This window comes from Bufo bufo, chromosome 9, assembly GCF_905171765.1.
Source record: "Bufo bufo chromosome 9, aBufBuf1.1, whole genome shotgun sequence".
NCBI lineage: Eukaryota > Metazoa > Chordata > Amphibia > Anura > Bufonidae > Bufo > Bufo bufo.
In genome coordinates this window covers 16,304,317-16,326,546 of record NC_053397.1, presented here as the reverse complement: position 1 = coordinate 16,326,546, position 22,230 = coordinate 16,304,317, and the positions used below count along the sequence as shown (strand labels likewise).

Sequence of the window (22,230 nt, the reverse complement as noted above, 5' to 3'; positions counted from 1 at the left end):
GCAGTATTATAGTAGTTATATTCTTGTACATAGGAGCAGTATTATAGTAGTTATAGTCTTGTATATAGGAGCAGTATTATAGTAGTTATATTCCTGTACGTAGGAGCAGTATTATAGTAGTTATATTCTTGTACATAGGAGCAGTATTATAGTAGTTATATTCTTGTACATAGGAGCAGTATTATAGTAGTTATATTCTTGTACATAGGAGGCAGTATTATAGTAGTTATATTCTTGTACATAGGAGCAGTATTATAGTAGTTATATTCTTGTACATAGGAGGCAGTATTATAGTAGTTATATTCTTGTACATAGGAGGCAGTATTATAGTAGTTATATTCTTGTACACAGGAGCAGTATTATAGTAGTTATATTCTTGTACATAGGAGGCAGTATTATAGTAGTTATATTCTTGTACATAGTAGCAGTATTATAGTAGTTATATTCTTGTACATAGGATCAGTATTATAATAGTTATATTCTTGTACATAGGAGGCAGTATTATAGTAGTTATATTCTTGTACATAGGAGCAGTATTATAGTAGTTATATTCTTGTACATAGGAGCAGTATTATAATAGTTATATTCTTGTACATAGGAGGCAGTATTATAGTAGTTATATTCTTGTACATAGGAGCAGTATTATAGTAGTTATATTCTTGTACATAGGAGGCAGTATTATAGTAGTTATATTCTTGTACATAGGAGGCAGTATTATAGTAGTTATATTCTTGTACATAGGAGGCAGTATTATAGTAGTTATATTCTTGTACATAGGAGCAGTATTATAGTAGTTATATTCTTGTACATAGGAGCAGTATTATAGTAGTTATATTCTTGTACATAGGAGCAGTATTATAGTAGTTATATTCTTGTACATAGGAGCAGTATTATAGTAGTTATATTCTTGTACATAGGAGGCAGTATTATAGTAGTTATATTCTTGTACATAGGAGACAGTATTATAGTAGTTATATTCTTGTACATAGGAGCAGTATTATAGTAGTTATATTCTTGTACATAGGAGGCAGTATTATAGTAGTTATATTCTTGTACATAGGAGACAGTATTATAGTAGTTATATTCTTGTACATAGGAGCAGTATTATAGTAGTTATATTCTTGTACATAGGAGCAGTATTATAGTAGTTATATTCTCGTACATAGGAGCAGTATTATAGTAGTTATATTCTTGTACATAGGAGCAGTATTATAGTAGTTATATTCTTGTACATAGGAGCAGTATTATAGTAGTTATATTCCTGTATATAGAAGCAGTATTATAGCAGTTAGTCTTATACATAGGGGGGGGGGGGGTTTACAGGCATTTAACTACCCTAAGCAGAAAATAAAGCTCTTTCCTTCCTTTTTTTTTTTTTTTAGAAAAACCTACCATCACTCACACTCATATTATCGATGACTGCAGCCGATCTGCACTGAAACAAGAAAATCACACAACCAATACCATAATGAAACTTTCCTCTAGACCAGGGGTGCACAACGTTTCCTGGTTGGGGGGCACTTTGCCAGACCGAACCAACGACGAGGGCCGAAATTAAAATTTAAAGGGGGTATTATCAACTGAAATCCTGTATTTATGGCATATTGAACACAGCATATACCATTAATGTCTAGTTCCAGTTCCAGGACTCCCATCTAATGGGAGAAATACATGAAAGATACATGTGAGCAGCAGCCACAAGACATAGACATACATGTCCGGGGGCCGCAGGTTGTCCACCCCTGCTCTAGACTGTAATATACTTCGTACCTGCACTAGTGACCTCCAAGCAGCAGAGGGCGCTCTAACTGACATAGATCAGCGCCTTGCGCCTCCGCTGAATCTTTCTGCGTCTGCGCATGCGTGCATCTGTCTGTCTCACTGACACCTGGAAGATGGCGGCGTCCGTGTACAGAGCCGGGAACGCCGCGGGCAAAGCCTTCTTTTCCGCCCGCTCGGTGGGTACAGCTCTCTGCCAGGCAGCGGCGGAGGCCGGGTGGTTGTTAGAGGGGTGTTATCATGTGTTCTAGGTGATCGGGCAGAGTGTGTGGGGAGCCCGCTCATCTGTGTGGTGAAGGTCACCCAGTCCCAGGACACAGCAGGGCCGCCGAGGCCGGTTCTGTCAGGACCCCTGTCCTGTGTGACTCCAGTCTAGCCCATTATACAGGGGTTGTAATCCGGATGTCACTTAAAGGGGATGTCCATGAATGTGGAAATTATCATGTTCCAATTTGCATTAATTAAAATCTGCTCTTCTGGCCCATTGTTCTAAAAAATCTATTTGGATGATGTGGTCATGTGACTGCGACCGCACACTTCACCTGCGGTTGATTATTTTTAGAGATGAGAATTCTGCAGAATCTGGCAATTTTCCCCACAGACAGGTTTCTGTTTACCTTCATCATGGCAGGATGCTGTCCTCCAAAAACAGCGCCACACTTCTCCACAGGCGGTTTGCGGTATTGCAGCTCAGCACTTTAAAAAGCAGCCATGTTTTTCTGGGCTCGTTACAGTGTGTCAGTGTGCGCTGTTAGGCTCTGAGAGACGTGGGTGGCTGAAGCTCCGGTGGGATGTAGTCAAAAACCTCTTGACCCCCTCTAATTTTACTCTAAGGGTCAGTTTAGGTCGGGGTTTATGATGCTGGAATTTTAGCGTGGACTCTGCCAAAGTTCAGGAGGCGGCTGTGTGTTTTCTGCTGCAGTTCGTAGACCTGGTGGTTTAAAGGGGATGTCCAGGAACTGGTAAGGATGACCAATATTCAGGACAGGTCATCGTTATCACATCGGTAGGCATGGCGGGATTAGCTGTTTCGGGGAGCCGCCATTCTCCCAGCAGCTTTCCAAGCACAGCGCTGTACATTGTATAGTGGCCGTCCTTGGTATTGCAGCTCCACTCCATTGACTTGAATGGGGCTGAGCTGCAACTAGGCCATGTGACCGGTGTACAGTGATGTCACATGGCCTCACGGAGCGCCAGCCTTGGCATCCAAAGTGAAGAACAGTGACGGTTTGTGCTGCGGGGTACACAGCCGATTTGGACAGAGACCAAATCCACCATGTGAGCATAGCCTAGTAAGGGCTTAGGCACACGACCGTAGGCCCTCCGAGACATACGGTCCGTGAGCGGGCCATATGTCCCGGAGCGGCATACATCGTGCGCATGGGAGCGCACAGCATCATAGATTACAATGATACTGTGGACGTCGGGCCGCCCGTGGGACTGTTGTCCCGCACTCATATGATCTGTAACCTATGATGCTGTGCACACGATGTATGCCGCTCCGGGACATATGGCCCGCTCACGGACCGTATGTCTCGGAGGGCCTACAGTCATGTGCATGAACCCTAAGAATGGGCTGGAATCGGACAGGATTTCAGCTCCTGGATTTGTTTCCTGGGGTGTAATGGTCCCTTTTACACGGGACGACAACCTAGCAGATTGTCGGGAAGGAAACGTTCCTTCCCGAAATCTGCTGGTCGCTCCTGGAGAGGACCGGTGAATTTACATGCAGCGATCTTCTCCAGCTTCTCTGGAGTATGGGGAGCAGTGATCGCTAATGCCATCGCTCGTCCCCACACTGTCTCATTGTTTCCCGGCAGCAGATCGTGTTCACACAGCACAATCTGCAACTGGGAAACGATGATCTTCTTTCTGCACAAAAGATCCAATTACCTGATGAACGAGCGTTTTGCTACTTGATTAGGTAATCGGCGGTGCATTTACACCGCCAGATCATCGCTAATGAGCGTTAGGCCTCATGCACACGACCGTTTTTTTTGCGGTGCGCAAAAACGGGTTCCGTAGTTCCGTGTCCGTTTTTTCTTCCGTATATCTTCCTTGATTTTTGGAGGATCCACGGACATGAAGGAAAGTAAAAAAAAAACGTTTTGGTGTCCGCCTGGCCGTGCGGAGCCAAACGGATCTGTCCTGAATTACAATGCAAGTCAATGGGGACGGATCGTTTGACGTTGACACAATATGGTGCAATTGCAAACAGATCCGTCCCCCATTGACTTTCAATGTAAAGTCAGGAGTCCCTATTATACCATCGGATCAGAGTTTTCTCCAATCCGATGGTATATTTTAACTTGAAGCGTCCCCATCACCATGGGAACGCCTCTATGTTAGAATATACCATCAGATTTGAGTTAGATCGTGAAACTCAGATCCGACAGTATATTGTAACACAGAGGCGTTCCAATAGTGATAGTGCGGCACCTGAGGGGTTAATTGTGCGGATCACAGCCCCCTGTAAGAGATCGGGTGCTGCCAGGCAGCAGGGGGCAGTCATGTACACAGTTCTTAGTATATTCTAACTTGAAGCGTCCCCATCACTATGGGAACGCCTCCGTGTTAGAATATACTGTCGGATCTGAGTTTTCACGATGTGAAAACTCAGATCTGAAAAAGCTTTTATGCAGACGGATCACGGACGTGAAATGAAAGTCAATGGGTCCGCAGAAAATCACGGAACAACGGACACGGATGCACACAACGGTCGTGTGCATGAGGCCTTACTAGTAACGCTGGTTAGCGATGATCCATTCAATTGTCTGCCCGTGTAAAGGGCCCTTTAGTCTGCGGCTGTCAGGGCATGTTGAGGGTTGTAGTTTAATAGTTTAACATGTTGGAGAGCACTGGGTGGAGGTAGTGGACGTGAAGCGTAGCATCGTGTGCCTGGTCTGACCTTTCGTTGGCCGATCGCTCCTCCTGTGGATCTGGATGATGACTTGTTTCTCTGTTTCTCCCCCTGCAGCCCGCCCTGTTCTGTCTGAAGAGGAATCGGAGCGCGGTGTCCTACGCCCAGTCGTTAAGTAACATTCCCGATACCCAGATCAGCGCTCTGGACAACGGGCTGCGCGTTGCTTCTGAAGAATCTGGACAACCCACCTGCACCGTAAGTCGTGTTCATAATCGGCGGGATGTGGTTTCCATCAGGGCATCCAGTCACCACGGAAATTCACCATGAAAGCTCCTGTCGCTTTACCTTGTGATTAAGTTAATCTTTAAAGGGGTTGTAAAAGAATTGGGGGGGGCAACCGGACTTGAAAAGGAACGATTACTTACCTGCTTCCCAGCACCAGCTCCCGCTCACTTTCCTCCAGGCCTGCAATGCTGCAGCCAATCACTGCCACGGCGGAGACTGGACCCCCTTGCGCCATGTTACCGTTTGTCATGATGTAAGAGGATCTGGTCTCCACCACAGCCAGTGATTGGCTAAGGCGATGTCAGACTAGATATGGACATCGAGGGAGACCACCAGAGCATTGCAGGCCTGGAGCAGGGAGCCGGTGCCGGGAAGCAGGTAAGTAATCATTCTAGGTCCAGCCCCCATTCGTGCACAACCCCTTTAACCCTTAGGATACCAGGGTTTATTTTTTTTTATTTTTTCGTTTTCGCGTTTTCATTTTTCGTCCCTATTTTCCGTGAGCCATAACTTTTTTTTATATTTCCAGTCACATAGCTGTATGAGGGCTTATTTTTTGCGGGACAGGTTGTGCTTTCTAATGCCTCCATTAATTATGGCATAAAATGTGGGAAGCGGGAATAAAATTCCAAATGGAGTGGAATTGGAAAAAAAAAACGCAATCCCACCACCGTTTTACAGGTTTTGTTCCCTTGGCGTTTTCTTTACTGCAAACCTGCCCCATGCCCTTCATTCTCTGGGTTTGTATGATTACAACGATACCCCATATGTATAGGTTTTTTATGTGTAAATAGTGTAAAAATGAATGTAAACTTTGAACTTTTATTTTTATATTTTTATTTTTTACATGACCATATTCTGACCCCCATAACTTTTTTATACTTATGTCTACTGAGCTGTTTTGGGGCTCATTTTTTTCCCGGGACAATTCATAGTTTTTATTGATACCATTTTGGAGTATGCAGGAATTTTGGATCACATTTTATTTCATTTTTTGGGGGTAAGAGAAGCAATGAAAAAATTGCAAATCGGCCATTTTGACCCTTTTTTCCGTTCCACCATTCGCTGTATTGGATTTTTTATTTTTATTTTAATATGGGTGTTTTCGGTCGCGGTAATACCCAGGATGTTTATATTTATTGTTATTTAGGTATTTTTTTTTTCTTTTACAGAAAGGAAGGTGATTTAAACTTTTACATTTTTATTTTTTATATATTTTTTAACTTAAAAAAAAAAAAAAAAATTATCATCATTTTAAGGCTCATAAATGATCCTATAAATGATGTTTTAGATTTTTTCATTTTGATCTATAAGCGATTTAAAAAATGACAATTTCTTTGCATTTTTGCTCATTTATGTTGGCCTGCCATCTGGTGGCTAAAATAAGAATTGCAGCATTAATGCTCTGAATTTCTTCATAGAGAGTGAGCATTCAGCGCATGTACTGAAGTCCCGATTGGCCGCACGGTTTTTGCGCATTCAGGTGCCGAGATCTCACTTGATCATGGCATCTAAAGCATTTAATTACCGCGATCGGCATTATTGCCAGTTGTGGTAATTAGCCACAGGTCTCTACTGTTTGAAACAGCAGAGACTTGCCGGTCATGACACCCGCTGCACGAGCGGGCGTCATGCTTGCACAGCGCTACCAGCGCCATACATGTACGGCACTGGTAGCGATAGGGTTAAGATCTCTGCTTGCCGCCAGGGAATGGGAACATTTTTGTTTACATCCATGTCCTGATCAAGGTAAAACTCTAATATGTTGTATCGAGCCCCTGGACCTGAGCCGAACAGGTATTCATCCTCTGGGTGGAGGATTGCATTCATTCAGTGACAACAAGCAGAGCTCTTGTAGAAAATAAAGATTTTTGTTTGACGCATTCATTTAATTTCTGTCTTTAGGTTGGAGTGTGGATTTCAGCCGGCAGCCGCTATGAGAATGAAAAGAACAACGGAGCAGGATATTTCTTGGAACATCTGGCCTTCAAGGTGAGAGATGATTATGTGGGGGTATAACATCCATTACCTTTACATGCCTCAAAGGGCCTTTCACATCATATAAAGTGGTGGCAAATTGCTAGGATATGCCAATTCTTTATGATCCGCGGAGGTCTGATCCCTGGGACTCCCACCAATACTGGCAATGAAGGGGCCCCAGTGTTGATGTAGCGCTGAGTCCCCTTCACAGTCATTTCGAGGTGGCCACACTACACTGCTGTGCAGAGCCAGTGTAGCATAGCTCCATTTAAATTAATGGGGCCAGCTGCGGTTCCTGCACTTCTGGGGGTGCTGGTGTGCAGGAAATTCATAGACGCACCAGTACTGCGGCCCCTTCATTCTCAGGGTCTCTGGTGGTCTTAGAGGTTTAATCCCCCTCTCGGTGATGGCAAAGTCTAGCGATGTGCTACTACTTTTCAGCATGGGAATGCCCCTTTAAAGGGACGTGTAGAAAGGGTTGTACAAAATGGGAGATGGATATAATCTAAATAACATTAGCTTCTCTTTCTGTGGAATATTATCTTAATTGCTGCCGTTTGATCCAGGGAACCAAGAAGCGCCCCCAGACTGCCTTGGAGCAAGAGGTGGAGAGCATAGGAGCGCACCTCAGTACATACACCACACGTGAGCAGACGGCTATCTACATAAAGGCTCAGTCCAAGGACCTACCTAAAGGTAACATGACGTCTTCTTAGCAGTAGTGAGGTCAGGTGTGGTTTATTGCCAGCATTCGTGATCATTCAGTCCGTCTGTGCACATCACGTGACTGCAGAAACTTCGCTGTATCATTGCGATTAGCATTTGACTTTAAGCAGATTTCCTTGAGAAAGGAGACATGGAAACACCTTCCTGCTGCCTCTGATTGGAGTCCATTTTTTTGACCGGGCTCCATTGATACAGTTGTCAATGCACTCTATGCAGCACGATAGGGATGACTGTAATATGAGCTTTGAAAAGAAAAGGAGGTAGACATTTGGGAGTTTTCTGAGACCTGACTCCTGACCCCCATAACTTTTTTAGCTGTGTGGGCAAATTTTTTGCGGGACGATCTGTACTTTTCATTGATACCATTCTTGGGTGTGTGTGACTTCTTCATCGCTTTTTTATTCAATTTTTTTGAGGGAGGTGAAGGGACCAAAAAAATCGAATTGGCCAGTTTGACTCTTCTTTGTTTTGTCGTTTTTAATAGTTTTTGCAAACGGTTAATTTTGGTGAAAGGGGGTGATTTGAATTTTTATGTATTAAATTTTTTTTTTTACACTTTTTAATAGCTCCCCTAGGGAACTATAGCAAGCAATCATTAGATTGCTTTTCTCATAGATTCCAATGCATTAGCATTGAAATCTATGGGGATTACACTGTGTTCCCATGGAACCCTGCCTCAGGCAGACTCCATTAGGAACTTGTGTGCGGCAGCCCTGTGTGACTCCCGCACACTGCATCTGGACACCCCGACCTTCACCGGGGGAGTCGGAGCATGGCTGGGAGCGAGCGTTCACCTGATCTTTAACTTGTCAGATGCCGTGGTCACATTCGACCACGGCATCAGAGGGGTTAGATGTATATCGTCCATCGCATACATTAGTCCCGGGTGCCTGCTGATTTAAACGTTGGATGGTCAGGAAGAGGTTAAAGGCTATGGACACCTTCAGGGCAATTTTTTATGATTGCATTTTACTCATTTTGGGCTAAAATAATTTTTTCACATTTTTTTTTAATTTTTTTCAATTAATTTTATGTTCAGCTGTTTTTGGGATACAAGGGTTAAGAATCTATTAGCAGAATATCACTTTTCACTGAGTCTCGGGCTCCTGTGAAGCCTTATCTCTGATCTTCTGACCTCATAAACACTCCTTATAGCTAAACTCTTATCAAACTGATAAGACTATGGCTTAAATGAGTGTTTGAGGTCAGGAGATCGGAGATAAGGCTTCACATGAGCCCGAGACTCAGTGAAAAGTGATATTCTGCAAACAGATTTTTAACCTCTGTGTCTCAAAAATGGCTGAACATTTTTAATAAGGACCAATTGAAAAAATGTTTTTAGCCCAAAAATAGCAAAATGCAATCATAGAAAAAAAAATTGCCCTGTAGGTGTCGATAGCCTTTATGGTGTGTATCCACAAGAGCCCCAGCCGCAACCGTTTATCCTTATGCACATCATGGCTGCCGTGTTCCAGGACGTGTCTGACATCATTCTCTGTTCTCAGCTGTCGAGATTCTGGCTGATGTGGTTCAGAATAAGAGCCTGGAGGACTCTCAAATCGAGAAGACACGGGAGGTGGTGCTGAGGGAGATCCAGGAGCTTGACTCTAACCTCCAAGAAGTGACATTTGATTACCTCCATGCCACTGCATACCAAGGAACTCCCCTAGGCCTCACTGTTGTGGGCCCCACTGAAAATGTGAAGTGAGTGCTTCTGTATTGGAGTAGCTGGTGAAAAGAGAAAAATGTGCTTGTGTGCAATAGTAGCAGCGTATGACCGTGATAACAGGATCCATTATTTCATGTTTGTCCATTGACCGTAGTGGGATATTCATGTCAGACATGCATTCTTATCTTATATTCATGGATGTGTATGTGTGTATATATATATATATATATATATATATATATATATATATATATATATATATATATATATATTTATATTTATATATTCTTGGTGATCTTTTCTTTTAGGAAGTTCACACGGGCCGATCTTCTTGAATACGTCAACCTACACTACAAGGCACCTCGTATGGTCCTTGCAGCAGCAGGAGGTAACCCTATGTCCATCATGGACCCTTTTCATTAATATAAGCCCAATCTGCTATTATATATTGTCAGGTCTCCTTCTTCCCCCGAGCGTCTGTGAATGAATATGTATTGGATCATTTCATCACAGGTATTATATGTAGCTTTAAATGTTCCCTTGTCCTCAGGAGTCAATCACAAGGAACTGTGTGACCTAGCCCAAAGACACTTTGGTGGACTTTCTTCAGAATATGAGGATGGCGTTATCCCTGTGCTTTCCCCATGCAGGTTTACTGGCAGTGCAGTGAGTATTTGCACCATTAATGGCTTATATGCTGTATGCACATTTTTTATTTATTTTTTTAATTATTGCTCCAATGCATCTGAAATGAAGCAGCTCAGCAGACTATTTAGTGTATACAGCTCCTATGCAGTCCCACGTATCTCCACAAACTCCAAGCAAACCATGTGCAGAAGGAGCAATACAATGCACTGCCTTGCAGGCTGCGTGCTGGTAAATGGCTCCCTGTGAAGCCGTGAAAAGGCAGCAGCACTCCTATGAGCGCAGTGGGCTATTCAAACAGCTGGTCATCAGTAGTGTCTATAGTTGGACCTCCACTGGTCTAATATTGATGGCCTATCCTGAGGATACACCATCAATATCCTAAACGTGGAAAACGGGTTTGGGGGGGGTTGTCACTGCTGCCAGTTCCAGTAAGAGCAGCTCCATGTGTCACAGTGTGGCCCCAGAGGTTTTGGGTTTGTTTTTTGCATTAATTGTGTTATCAGAATTTTTCCTTTTTGTCCCTTTTAGCTCTCTGCCCGCAACGACGACCTGCCCCTGGCTCATGTTGCTATAGCAGTTGAAGGACCAGGATGGAATAGCACCGATAATGTTGCTCTGGCTTTGGCGAACACCATCATTAGCAACTATGACGCTACATATGGAGGCGGGAAGGTGAGCATAATGAAGCCAGCTCTCCACCACAATATTTGTTCATTTAGTAATGATCAAATATTATCGCACAAGTTACTGAAGGCTAAACATGATAGGAGTTGTATTTCCCCAATAATTTTTTAATTTATATTTTTAGAATCTTTCCAGCAATGTGGCAAGGACTTCTGCCGAGTACAACCTGTGCCAGAGTTTCCAGGCCTTCAATATCCGCTACTCAGACACAGGCCTTTTCGGCCTTCACTTTGTGACCGATAAACACAATATTGAGGACATGCTCCACGTTGCTCAGGGAGAGTGGTAAGCAGATGGGGAAAGCAGGATTTCTGTTTAAAGGGAAAATCCTAGCAGTCGGCTGTGATCCATGGTGGAACGTGGCAGTGTATGTTCCATCACAGGGGAAATGTGTTATTACACAGTGCACAATTTACGATGCCGTCACTCACTGTTCTTGAGGTTTTTTTTTTAATATCTATTCCACAGGATGCGTCTTTGTACCAGTGCAACTGATGGCGAACTGGCCCAAGCTAAGAAGACCTTGAAAAGCGCTCTAGTGGCCCAGCTGGATGGTACGTTGGGATTATAAGTGTGGGGGGGGGGGGGGGGGGAGAACTAAGACTGCAAAGCTCACATTGACATCTTATGTTTTGGTGTGATTCTATAGGAACAACCCCTGTGTGTGAAGATATTGGGCGTCAGGTTTTGGCTTATGGCCAGCGAATCTCCCTGGAGGAATGGAATTCCAGGATTGATGTGAGTATTCACTCATGCTTAGTCTGATTGCACTGGCTATATAATGCCGCTACACCCCCTGATTTTTGCTTCCGCCTCCCTTAAATGTCTAGTGAAGTGGTATCTTATAGCTTGTGCAAGCCCTTTGGTGATCGACCATTAGTTGGGGAGGAGGATGCATCAACAGTTCTACGCAGATAGACAGTGTAACCATCACCCACGTCAGGGCTCTCCATCCAGTCCCCATTGAGGTGCCTGCGACTTGAATAGAGCAGTTTACACTCTGGACATATACAGGTCTATTATTAAAGCTATTGTCTGCTTTTAGCTACAATATGTGATGTACCAGTGAAATTATTTTGCCTGGATAAACTAATTTTTGTAAAATAAAATAAAAAGCTATGTCGACCATTTTTCAGGTTGGGGTCCAATGCAAAAAATAGAAAAATCTAGAAAATTTTTCAGAAATCCTACTGTAGTCTTGATAAATAAAAAAAAAATATTTGACTTTTTTGCAGATCTGTGTGTATGCATGCTAACAGATAACAAACCCTGTATAGTCTGATCCTGAAGTTATACCCCCTTCCGTCTGCCCCTTGTCTTGGTTAATTTTCAGAGAGTAGAAGAGAAGTTAGAAAGACCCAGGAGTAAGGGCCCTTTACACGCGTAAAGGATGAGGCCGACTGTCGGGGACCAGAGTTTATACGAATGCTGGTTTCCGATAATTGACACGTGTAAATGTGCCACAGATCACGAAATGAGCAAATGTTCATTCATGTGGCACCTAAAATAGTCGTTTGCTGGCAGCACATCGACCCTTGTACACAGAGTTCTGACAACAAACAGTGGAATGGCGGTGGACGAATTATCGTAGTGGTGATTGTTCATCCCCCCGATACTGCCTCATTTCCATGTCCTTGTGCTGGGAAGGATGAAATCTCCATTTATGTCATGTCTTCTTACAGGCTGTCAATACCAAGACACTGAGGGACATCTGCTCCAAATACCTGTACGATAGGTGTCCTGCTGTGGCTTCAGTTGGTAAGTTTATCTGAGGACCAAGCTTTGGGGTACAGAGTCCTCTGGGACACGGCTGCTGAATGGTCTTGTTGTTGCTGAGCTGCAGTCCTATTGATTGCACCTCAGTAATGAAGTTTAATTACAGGTGAGACTATATTTACAGCGTCATCTTTTCATCTTTCCTTAGGTCCTGTTGAGCAGGTTCCTGACTACAACCGCATCCGCAGTGCTATGTACTGGCTGCGTTTCTAAACTCCATAAAAGCCCCCCTAACATTACTGTTGTGAAAAAAGGAGATTTTATTTTTTTCTGGTAAACCTAGGGCATTGCTGCCGAACATGTCACCGGGCAGAACGTTTCCAGCTCATGTAACAAGAGGTCCACGTTCGTCTGTTGATTGCGAAAAAGAACATGAAATAAAATGTATTTAAATGTTGCGATTAGTCCTGTTGGCTTGTCCATAATTCTCTCACGCTTGAGATTGTGTCACAGGCGACGACCCTGCCCCCCTCCAGAACTAGATTCTTCTTGAGGAGCAGCAAATTAAAGGGGTTCTCCGAGACTGAGAACCCAGGATCAGGTGGCCAGACAGGGTGCAAAAGTAAGCACTCCAGGGCTGAAGGCTCCTATCTCCACCGCTTCGGGTCCCCACTGGAGCGTACTTCCAGTCCTTATGGGAGCTTGGCACTGGACTCGGAGTGCTGGTGACAAGTGTTTTTTTTTTTCTCTTCATTTTTGCACCTTGCCAGGCCCCCTGTACTTGCAGTGCTCCAGATGGCGACCAAAATGCTCTCCAATGTGATTTAGAATTTACAAATGGTAAATGGCAGCTCTGCAGTTCAATACTGCGGCGGGGCACAGGAGATGATAGTACTCTGCCCCGCTGCCGATAACCCTCATAGGCTTCAGGCTTAGAAGGCCTGAAGCCTATGAGGTAATAAATACTTGCGCAGGCGTGCGTGATGACATAATCACGCCTGCCTGCCCCGGGACACAGTGAAGCGATGTGGCCGTAGACCAGAAGAGGTTGTGGCCTGCATTGTGAACACCGGCGAACGTGGGATACAGGTGAGTATTAGTTGTTTTTTTTCACTGCCATCTTGGGGGCCTTTACTAACAGGAAGGATAGCACTGCAGGGGGCATAATACTGAAGGGGCACTTTGGGGCATTACTCAATGGGAGCACTATGATGGACACTACTGGAGGGGCACTGTAGGGGACATTACTACTGGAGGGGCGCTGTGGGGGACATTACTACTGGAGGGGCGCTGTGGGGGACATTACTACTGGAGGGGCGCTGTGGGGGACATTACTACTGGAGGGGCGCTGTGGGGGACATTACTACTGGAGGGGCGCTGTGGGGGACATTACTACTGGAGGGGCGCTGTGGGGGACATTACTACTGGAGGGGCGCTGTGGGGGACATTTCTACAGGAGGGGCGCTGTGGGGGACATTACTACTGGAGGGGCGCTGTGGGGGACATAACTGGCAGCATAATTGGGGCACTCTAGAGGAGTTTTTAATACAGGGGACAGTATAAGGGCCATTACTGGTGGCACTGCAGACTTTTAACACTGGGGTCCTATAGGGGGCATTTTTTAATGAGGGCACTATATGGGGCATTACTGGATGCACGGGGGGGCATTTTAATCCTGGGGCACTATAGCAGGATTTTTTTTGTACATGGGCATTACTACTAGGGGCACTATAGTGGCATTTTTACCTGGGGTAAAATAGGAGATATTAATGCTGGAGGCACTGTAGGGGCATTTCTATTACAGGGACATAATAGGGGACATTTTTTTTGGGGACACTATACAGGCGTTACTACTGGGAGCACAATATAGGGTTTTATTATTACTGGGGGCATTTTAGCGGACATTATTATTACTGGAGGAGGGCACTCTAGGGGGCATTATAATGGCTGGAGGCACCATAGGGTCACTATTTTTTCAGCAGGGGCATTGGGGAGCACAGGGCTGGGAGGGACAGCAGGATGACATTGTTGGGAAACCAAGGTGGGGAGGTTGTGTTAAAAATGTGGGGAGGCTTATAGAAAAATTAAGAAATCGAACATGTTTTTAACAAACTCTGCAGAGCCTAGATGCGGCTGAAAGAATCTGTCATGGCGGGCTGGGTCAAACAAAGGAGGAGAGGAAAGAGAAGGTCTACATGAGAGGAGATGTCAATGGATGGAAGCGGTATCTGGTGCTGTAGTCTCCTATATGTTTCCTTCTGTATGTAGAGCTGGCTCGCTACTGTCTCCTCTTCTCCAAGTATTTTTTAATTATAATTATATGTATTTTAATTTGGCGACACAATTTTTCAGTTCAATAGCCAATGGCTCCTAGGTATTTTTTTTTGTTTAGTCTGGAGCACTGACTTGGCTTCTCGTCCTTAAGGGCTTAGTTGCCCACAATTCACAGTAAGGTGTATGATGGCAAAAAGGCTTACAAGTGACTATGTGAAAGCCAGTTTGATCTCTTTTCACATGAGTTGGGCCAGTTTCATACTGGCGTTTATCTTTTCCGGCAGTGGAACAGCCTGCCGGATCCGTACTACAGTATACACACCCGTGTGCTGCCGGAAGTCCGCCTGCCCCCATTCACTATAATGGGTAGTGGTGGAGATCCGGCCGCAGCACGGCAAATATGCCGAGAGGCAGCCGGACAAATACCACTGCACGCAGCATTTTCTTGTCCGGCTGCCTCTCGGCCTATTTGCTATGCTCCTGTGTTTTTACAGTAAGTCACCACAGTGGTCCTCGCTTGAAAGACTTCATCTTATAGGACAGAACTATAGTCCATCCTGTGGGTTTAAGGCCCCTTTCACACGGGTGCAATGCATGAGGTGAACGCATTGCACCCGCACTGAATCCGGACCCATTCACTTCAATGGGGCTGTGCAGATGAGCGGTGATTTTCACGCATCACTTGTGCGCTGCGTGAAAATCGCAGCATGCTCTATATTCTGCGTTTTTTTTTTCACGCAACGCAGGCCCCACAGAAATGAATGGGGCTGCGTGAAAATTGCAAGCAAGTGCGGATGCGGTGCGATTTTCACGCATGGTTGCTAGGAGATTATAGGGATGAGCAACCCCGGACCCCATTAAAGTGTATTCCCTGTATTATTTCCCTTATAACATGGTTATAATGGAAAGTAATTGCATTCCTAATACAAAATGCTTACTAGAATGTCAATTAAGAGGTTAAATAAAAAAAGTTAACTCTTCTTATCCCCTTGATCGCGCAGCCGGCATCGTCGTCGTCTTTCAGGACCTGCAAATGGACCTTTGACGTAATCGCGCTCACCACATGGTGACGTCATCAAAGGTCCTTTTGCAGGTTCTGAAAGAAGACAACGCCGGCTGCGCGAACAAGGGGATAAGGTGAGATAACCACCTCCCAACCGCCCATAGGATATAAACGTCCGGGAGGTGGATCTCTATTTCTGAATGGACGTTCCAGAACGTCCGTTCAGAAACTGCAGCTGCACGCTAATCGCGCAGCTGCTGATCGGGTTGCCCGCTGTCAGTGACAGCAGGGCAACCCAGAGAGAAGGCAGGGACAGTGCCCAGGTGTCCCTGCCTTCTAGATCGCTGCAGACACATCGCTCACCGAGCGCTGTGTATGCAGAGCAGGAAGCGCTATGCGCTTCCTGTTCCGGCCCGGCGGTCATGTGATCGCTGGGACCGGAGAGTGCAGGAGCTGTGTGAGGTCTTTCAGAGACCTCGATCAGCCCTGCACTGAGGCTGTACAGCCTCTCTAGGGGTGCATTTCTTCTGTAACTGGGGCTAGTATGTCAGCCCCAGTTACAGGGGAAATCAACAGTGGAAAAAAAAGAGAAAGTGAAGTAAATGTCCCCCAGAGGTCTTGTAGGACCTTATGGGGGACGAAAAGTGTAAAATAAAAAAATAAAGGGTTAAAAAAATAAAATAAAAGGTTTCACATGTAAAAAAAAAAAAAGTCCCCAAGTAAGGAATAAAAAAAAAATGTTAAAAATAGAAAAAATAGACACATTTGGTATTGCCGCGTCCGTAAAAAACAGCTCTATAAAAATATCACATGACCTAACCCCTCGGGTGAACACCGTAAAAAACAAACAAAAAAAAACTGTGTCAAAACGAGCAATTTTTGTCACCTTGCATCACAAAAGGTGCAACACCAAGTGATCAAAAACGCGTATGTCCCACAAAATGGTACCAATTAAACAGTCACCTCGTCCCGCAAAACATGAGCCCCTACATAAGAAAATCTCTCAAAAAATAAAAAAAACTATAGCTCTCAGAACATGGACACATTAAAACATAATTTTTTTGTTTCAAAAATGCTATTATTGTGTAAAACTTTAATAAATGAGAAAAAGTATACATATTGGGTATCGCCACGTCCGTAACGATCTGCTCTATACAAATGTCACTTGACTGAACCCCTCAGGTGAACGCTGTAAAAATAAATAAATAGAAACTGTGCTAAAACAACCAATTTTTTGGTCACCTTGCCCCATAAAGTGTTATAATGAATGATCAAAAAATCATATGTACCCAAAAATAGTAGCAATTAAACTGGCACCTTATCCCCTAGTTTCCAAAATGGGGTCACTTCTTGGGAGTTTCTACTGTAAGGGTGCATCAGGGGGCTTCAAATGGGACATGGCATCTAAAAACCATGTGGAGTTCCTTTCCTTCTGCGCCCTGCCGTGTGCCCATACAGCAGTTTACGACCACATGTGGGGTGTTTCTGTAAACTGCAGAATCTGGGTAATAAATATTGAGTTTTGTTTGGCTGTTAACCATCGATGTGTTAAAGAAAGAATTTGATTAAAATGGAAAATCTGCCAAAAAAGTGAAATTTAAAAATTTGATCTCTATTTTCCTTTAATTCTTGTGGAACGCCTAAAGGGTTAACAAAGTTAGTAAAATCGGTTTTAAATACCTTGAGGGGTGTAGTTTCTACAATGGGGTCATTTATGGGGGTATCTACTATGTAGGCCCCACAAAGTGACTTCAGACCTGAACTGGTCCTTAAAAAGTGGGTTTTGGCAATTTTCTTAAAAATTTGAAGAATTGCTTCTAAACTTCTAAGCCTTCTAACGTCCTAAAAAAAGAAAATGACATTTCCAAAATGATGCCAACATAAAGTAGACATATGGGGAATGTTAAATAATAAATATTTTATGAGGTATCACTTTCTGTTTTAAAAGCAGAGAAATTGAAATTTAGAAAATTGTGAATTTTTCTAAACTTTTGGTAAATTTGGGATTTTTTCATAAATAAAGGTGAAATATTTTGACTCAAATTTATGACTATCATGAAGTACAATGTGTCACGAGAAAACAATCTCTGAATGACTTGGATAAATAAAGGCGTTCCAAAGTTATTACCACATAAAGTGAGATAGGTCAGTTTTGCAAAATTAGGCCTGGTCAGGAAGGGGGCAAATGGCCCAGATGGCAAGTGGTTAATATTTTTTTTTGTTTTTTAACCCCTCAATCTACATTTTACTAAGCATTCTGTTTTTAGAATGCTATTATTTTCCCTTATAACTATGTTATAAGGGAAAATAATAAAATCTACAGAACACTGATCCCAAGCCCGAACTTCAGTGAAGAAGTCCAGCTCCGGGTCTGGGTACCACATTCAGTTTATTATCACGAGCGTGCAAAGAGCATTGCACCCGTGCGATAAAAGCTGAACAATGCAATCGCAGTCAAAACTGACTGAAATGGTGTGTGCACTTGCGCGGGTTTCCCGCAATGCACCCGGAGCAAATCTGGGACGCCCGTATGTAAGAGGCCTAAGGATCACAAGTACTGTTCAGTGGATCCATCTGTGGTGATCACTTTGATAGTTCTTATATGTTACTGACTTATTATCAGCCCTACCGCAGCGCCCTCTGGTGGCCGTTCTCTCTCATCCTGGTTATTAGAGAAGCAGGTTTATCCTCCCTTCAGCAGCAGAAACAATGCTGCCCCTCGGCTGTATTTCACGTTGCTATGGAAAGCCCTGACATGTTAGAAGCGCGGTTGTACAGCTGTGCAGACGTTTTATGAGTAACCTCACCGCTGTGTTTTACAAAGTTAAAGATGAATTTTACTGCCACCATAAATCAGACGTAGGGTTGATGGACGTGTATGAAGACATGCATCTGCATTGGGGAGTCTGGGGGAAAATGCACACAAGAACGTACTTCTATTAAACCCCACAGGATCTGCATCTTCTCCCGTCACCCTGTGCAGCAGCAGTACCTTGCAGACCTGCCCTAGAATTGAATAAATGGGCAATGTATTCTCAGCCAGGGGCAGGTACCACCCTATAGACAACTTCTGGGAGGCTCCAGCTCAGTATAAATGTACCCCCGGCTCCCCAGGAATAAGGTCATGCTGCCTGAGGTTTCCGTCCACAAGGAGCAGTGCTATTTTGATTGGGGCGCCTTCACTAATATGTAGACCCCTGCTCCCAATGTATTCTGTTGTGCATGTGCTTATATCAAGAGGGTGTAAGCTGTGGCTCAAAGACCTGAAATAGTGCAAACAGGCCGCCCGTCGTGCTTGCAGAAACATGGAGGACAACGCCCTCACTACAGGCCCTCGGCTGGCAGGGCACCAGACTCCCCATTGCAACGTGTTAGCTAATTACAGCAGGAGCTAAACAGCCCCCGGGGCTACAGACACCGATTTCAGCTACAAGCCTCTCAGGGCAGGGTGGAATTCTGTATTGTTTTTATTTTTATGTATCCATTGATTTTTAGGTGGAAAATTTCCAGGAATTCTTTATAAGGGCCCCGTGCACACAACTGCTTTTTTGATCTGCATTTTTTGCGGCTCTCATTTACCCATTTCTATAGGGCTGCAAAAAACGGAGATGTCGTCCATACCGCAGATTACAGAACATGTCCTATTCTTGTCTGTTTTGCGGCAATGGGGACTGCGGAAAGTGCGGTGTGCACACCGGAGGGGGACTGCGGAAAGTGCGGTGTGCACACAGGAGGTATCTGCCGTTTACAGGCCACAAAACAGGGCCTCTCTGGTGCAGGGAAAGTGGAGTCCTGTCAGGTGCAGGTCAGTGATGAACCTCCAGAGAGTAGAAGTCGCGGCGAGGATATGTGATCAGTCTGTCATTATTTGATATTATTGACTGCATCTTATCGCGGGCCCCGTTGTAAATCCAGGGGCCACTCGCTCATAGCTACAAAACTAGGGTGAAACATTGCAGATACATAATGCAAATTTGTAGAATTTCAGTATGCACACAGCACTGGACCTGCTTTAGGCATCTTGTACTTCACTTGAAGTACATAATATTTTGTCCACCGGTCACAACCAGAGCTGCAAACCAATATTTGTCAGATACTACTGAGAATGCATCAACTGGATGCTGATGGTCTCCGCCTTTGCAGCCTGAGAGTTGGGGCTTGTGCACACGAATGTTGTCGGCCGGTGCCCGTATTGCAGCCTGCAAACAGTGGGTCCGCAATATACGGGCACTGGCCGCTCGTGCACCGCTTCATGGATGCAGACTCACTCAAATGGGTGCGGAATGGGGGTGTTGTGTGGTTTTCTCGCCGGGCCTCCATACCGCAAAGAAAGATAGAACACGGATGGTACCTGTGCATTTGCGGTCCCCAACGCACAGAACCAGCGGCATACGTTCATGTGCATAAGCCCTTAACTAGAATATTGCAGCTCTAGATGTGAATGGAGTATAAAGCATAATGGAGTAGAGCTACATGTTGGAGGAGGACGCTGCCCACGCACTTAAGTGGAAACGGGCTAAGATTTAGTATGCTGGATTTCAACAAGCCAGATGTTTCATTCAGCAGTGGATAATCGGCATTGATTGCCGCTGATCTTTCTCTGTAAGGCACTTTACATGCACTTTTGGAGTATCTGAGCATTTATCTTTATGGAGGAGAGAGCTCTTAAGTGTGTGGCCAGAATTCTTCCCGAGGGTAGGTTTATAAGGCTACTTTCACACTAGCGTTTTTTGCGGATCCGTCATGGATCTGCAAAAAGGCTTCCATTACAATAATACAACCGCATGCATCCGTCATGAACGGATCCGCTTGTATTATCTTTAACATAACCAAGACGGATCCGTTTTCTATTGTGCCAGATTGTGTCATAGAAAACGGATCGGTCCCCATTGACTTACATTGTGCGCCAGGACGGATCCGTTTGGCTCTGCTTCATCAGACGGACAGCAAAACGCTGCAGGCGGCCTCCAGAGCGGAATGGAGACGGAACGGAGGCAAACTGATGCGTTCTGAGCGGATCCTTTTCCATTCAGAATGCATTAGGGCAAAACTGATCCGTTTTGGACCGCGTGTGAGATTCCTGAACGGATCTCAGAAACGGAAAGCCAAAACGCCAGTGTGAAAGTAGCCTAAGGGTGAAGGGATGCAGGTTATATAATTTTGGGGGTAGGTCCCCTTTTTACCTATTGCAATCTCTCCTCCATGCCACATCTCTCTATCTTGTCCCTTTGCTCACTCCAGGCGTTGACATTTTTTTCCTTTAAAACTATTGTTTCCAGAGCGATATCTACAAGTTATGACACCGGTCCGTCTTCTGTCCCTGAGGGAGCGGTGAACGCCTCTGTGCATAATTTGTGATTAAATCAGGAGGTTTATTGAATGGAACAGAACTTGATCCTCTCCCATTACCGGGCATATCCTGCCTCACAGTTACCGGATCCATGTCTGTCCAGTTCTCACGCTTTCAGTGTTTTATTCAGCCATTTATGTCTGTTCCTGGGAAAGCGGGGTAACCACCGATATGACCTCCATTGTATCTGCAGGCGGACGACTGTACTCCTCCCTGACTGCATCACTAGTTAGATTTGGCATGCTGGAGCTTCTTTAGATTGTAAGCTCTGCAGACCAGGCCTCCCACCTGCACCGCCGGATGAAGGGTTAAGCTCCATGTTGCATATTTATTATCCTAAATTGTACTCGTTGCTATAAAATGTGACCGCATCGACCAAGCTTGGAGATAATCCGCTGTTCCCTCAGTATCTTAGAATTATGTCCGGGCCAAAATACACAGGCGCTAATGACGGGTTATTACGGCAGAACCCAAGTACCGTTAACACTTGGTTTGGCACAGCAATGGCGCTTTCTGTGAACGTGATTTATGGCTTCAAGGATGGTTTCACACAGTGTCTTTTGTTAGTTTTGGTGTATTTCTATGTAAAGCTCCAGATGTGTGTTGGAAGTCTGTTATTTAAACGCAGAGCAAATGTGTTTTTTTTCTGGGTTTTTTTTTTCATTTATTTCCTTTTTTTTTTTTTTTTTTTTTTTTTTTTTTTACACTTGGGCTACATTCACACGAATGTATTTTGTTTCAGTGTCCTTCCATTTTTTTTGCGCATTGGATGAGGAGCCATTTATTTCAATGGGTCTGCAAAAAATGCAGACAGCTGTCCGCATCCATATGTCCGTTCTGTAGCACCGCAAAAAATATATATATAGCATGTCCTATTCTTGTCTGTTTTGCAGACCAGAATAGGCATTGTTACAAATAATCCACAAAAAATAAAAACGGATGTCACACGGACGTCATCCGTATTTTTAGCGGATCCGCATACATACGGTCATGTGAATGTTGCCTTTAAGGTGCATTTTTTTCGGATCCATATCGGCTTTTTAAATTGCAGCTTACTGGGAGTGCAGTATTTTTTGCTTTCATTTCTGGATTTATTTATTTTTGTCCCATAGACATCCAGTGCTTTGTTTTTTGTTTTTTCTCTGCCCTGCTCGAAAAACTCTAGCGGTGTTGTGTGCCGCAATTTTTAAGGCATTCCTACATTAAGTGGGTCATTTATATCTACGCCAGGTTTCTGCATAGAAAAGTCGCAA

The 22,230-nt window shown here is 44.3% G+C and overlaps 1 protein-coding gene across 1 annotated transcript; it reads left to right on the top strand.

The window, feature by feature from the left end:
- Positions 1 to 1,859: 1,859 nt before the first annotated feature.
- On the top strand, positions 1,860 to 12,629 carry LOC120978671 (cytochrome b-c1 complex subunit 1, mitochondrial). The gene is made up of 13 exons (XM_040406927.1): positions 1,860 to 1,958; positions 4,757 to 4,897; positions 6,833 to 6,919; positions 7,474 to 7,603; positions 9,139 to 9,337; positions 9,611 to 9,690; positions 9,853 to 9,968; positions 10,479 to 10,622; positions 10,759 to 10,919; positions 11,103 to 11,188; positions 11,284 to 11,372; positions 12,317 to 12,392; positions 12,559 to 12,629. Exons 1-13 carry the CDS (start codon positions 1,860 to 1,862, stop codon positions 12,621 to 12,623), a joined length of 1,473 nt encoding a protein of 490 aa, XP_040262861.1. The 3' UTR covers positions 12,624 to 12,629.
- The last annotated feature ends 9,601 nt before the right edge of the window (positions 12,630 to 22,230 follow it).

Coding starts and splice junctions, on each gene's coding strand:
- LOC120978671 (XM_040406927.1), top strand. CDS start 1,860: ATGCGTGCATCTGTCTGTCTCACTGACACCTGGAAGATGGCGGCGTCC. Junction 9,338..9,610: donor GGCCCCACTGAAAATGTGAA/GTGAGTGCTTCT, acceptor CTTTTCTTTTAG/GAAGTTCACACGGGCCGATC. Junction 9,691..9,852: donor GGTCCTTGCAGCAGCAGGAG/GTAACCCTATGT, acceptor CCTTGTCCTCAG/GAGTCAATCACAAGGAACTG.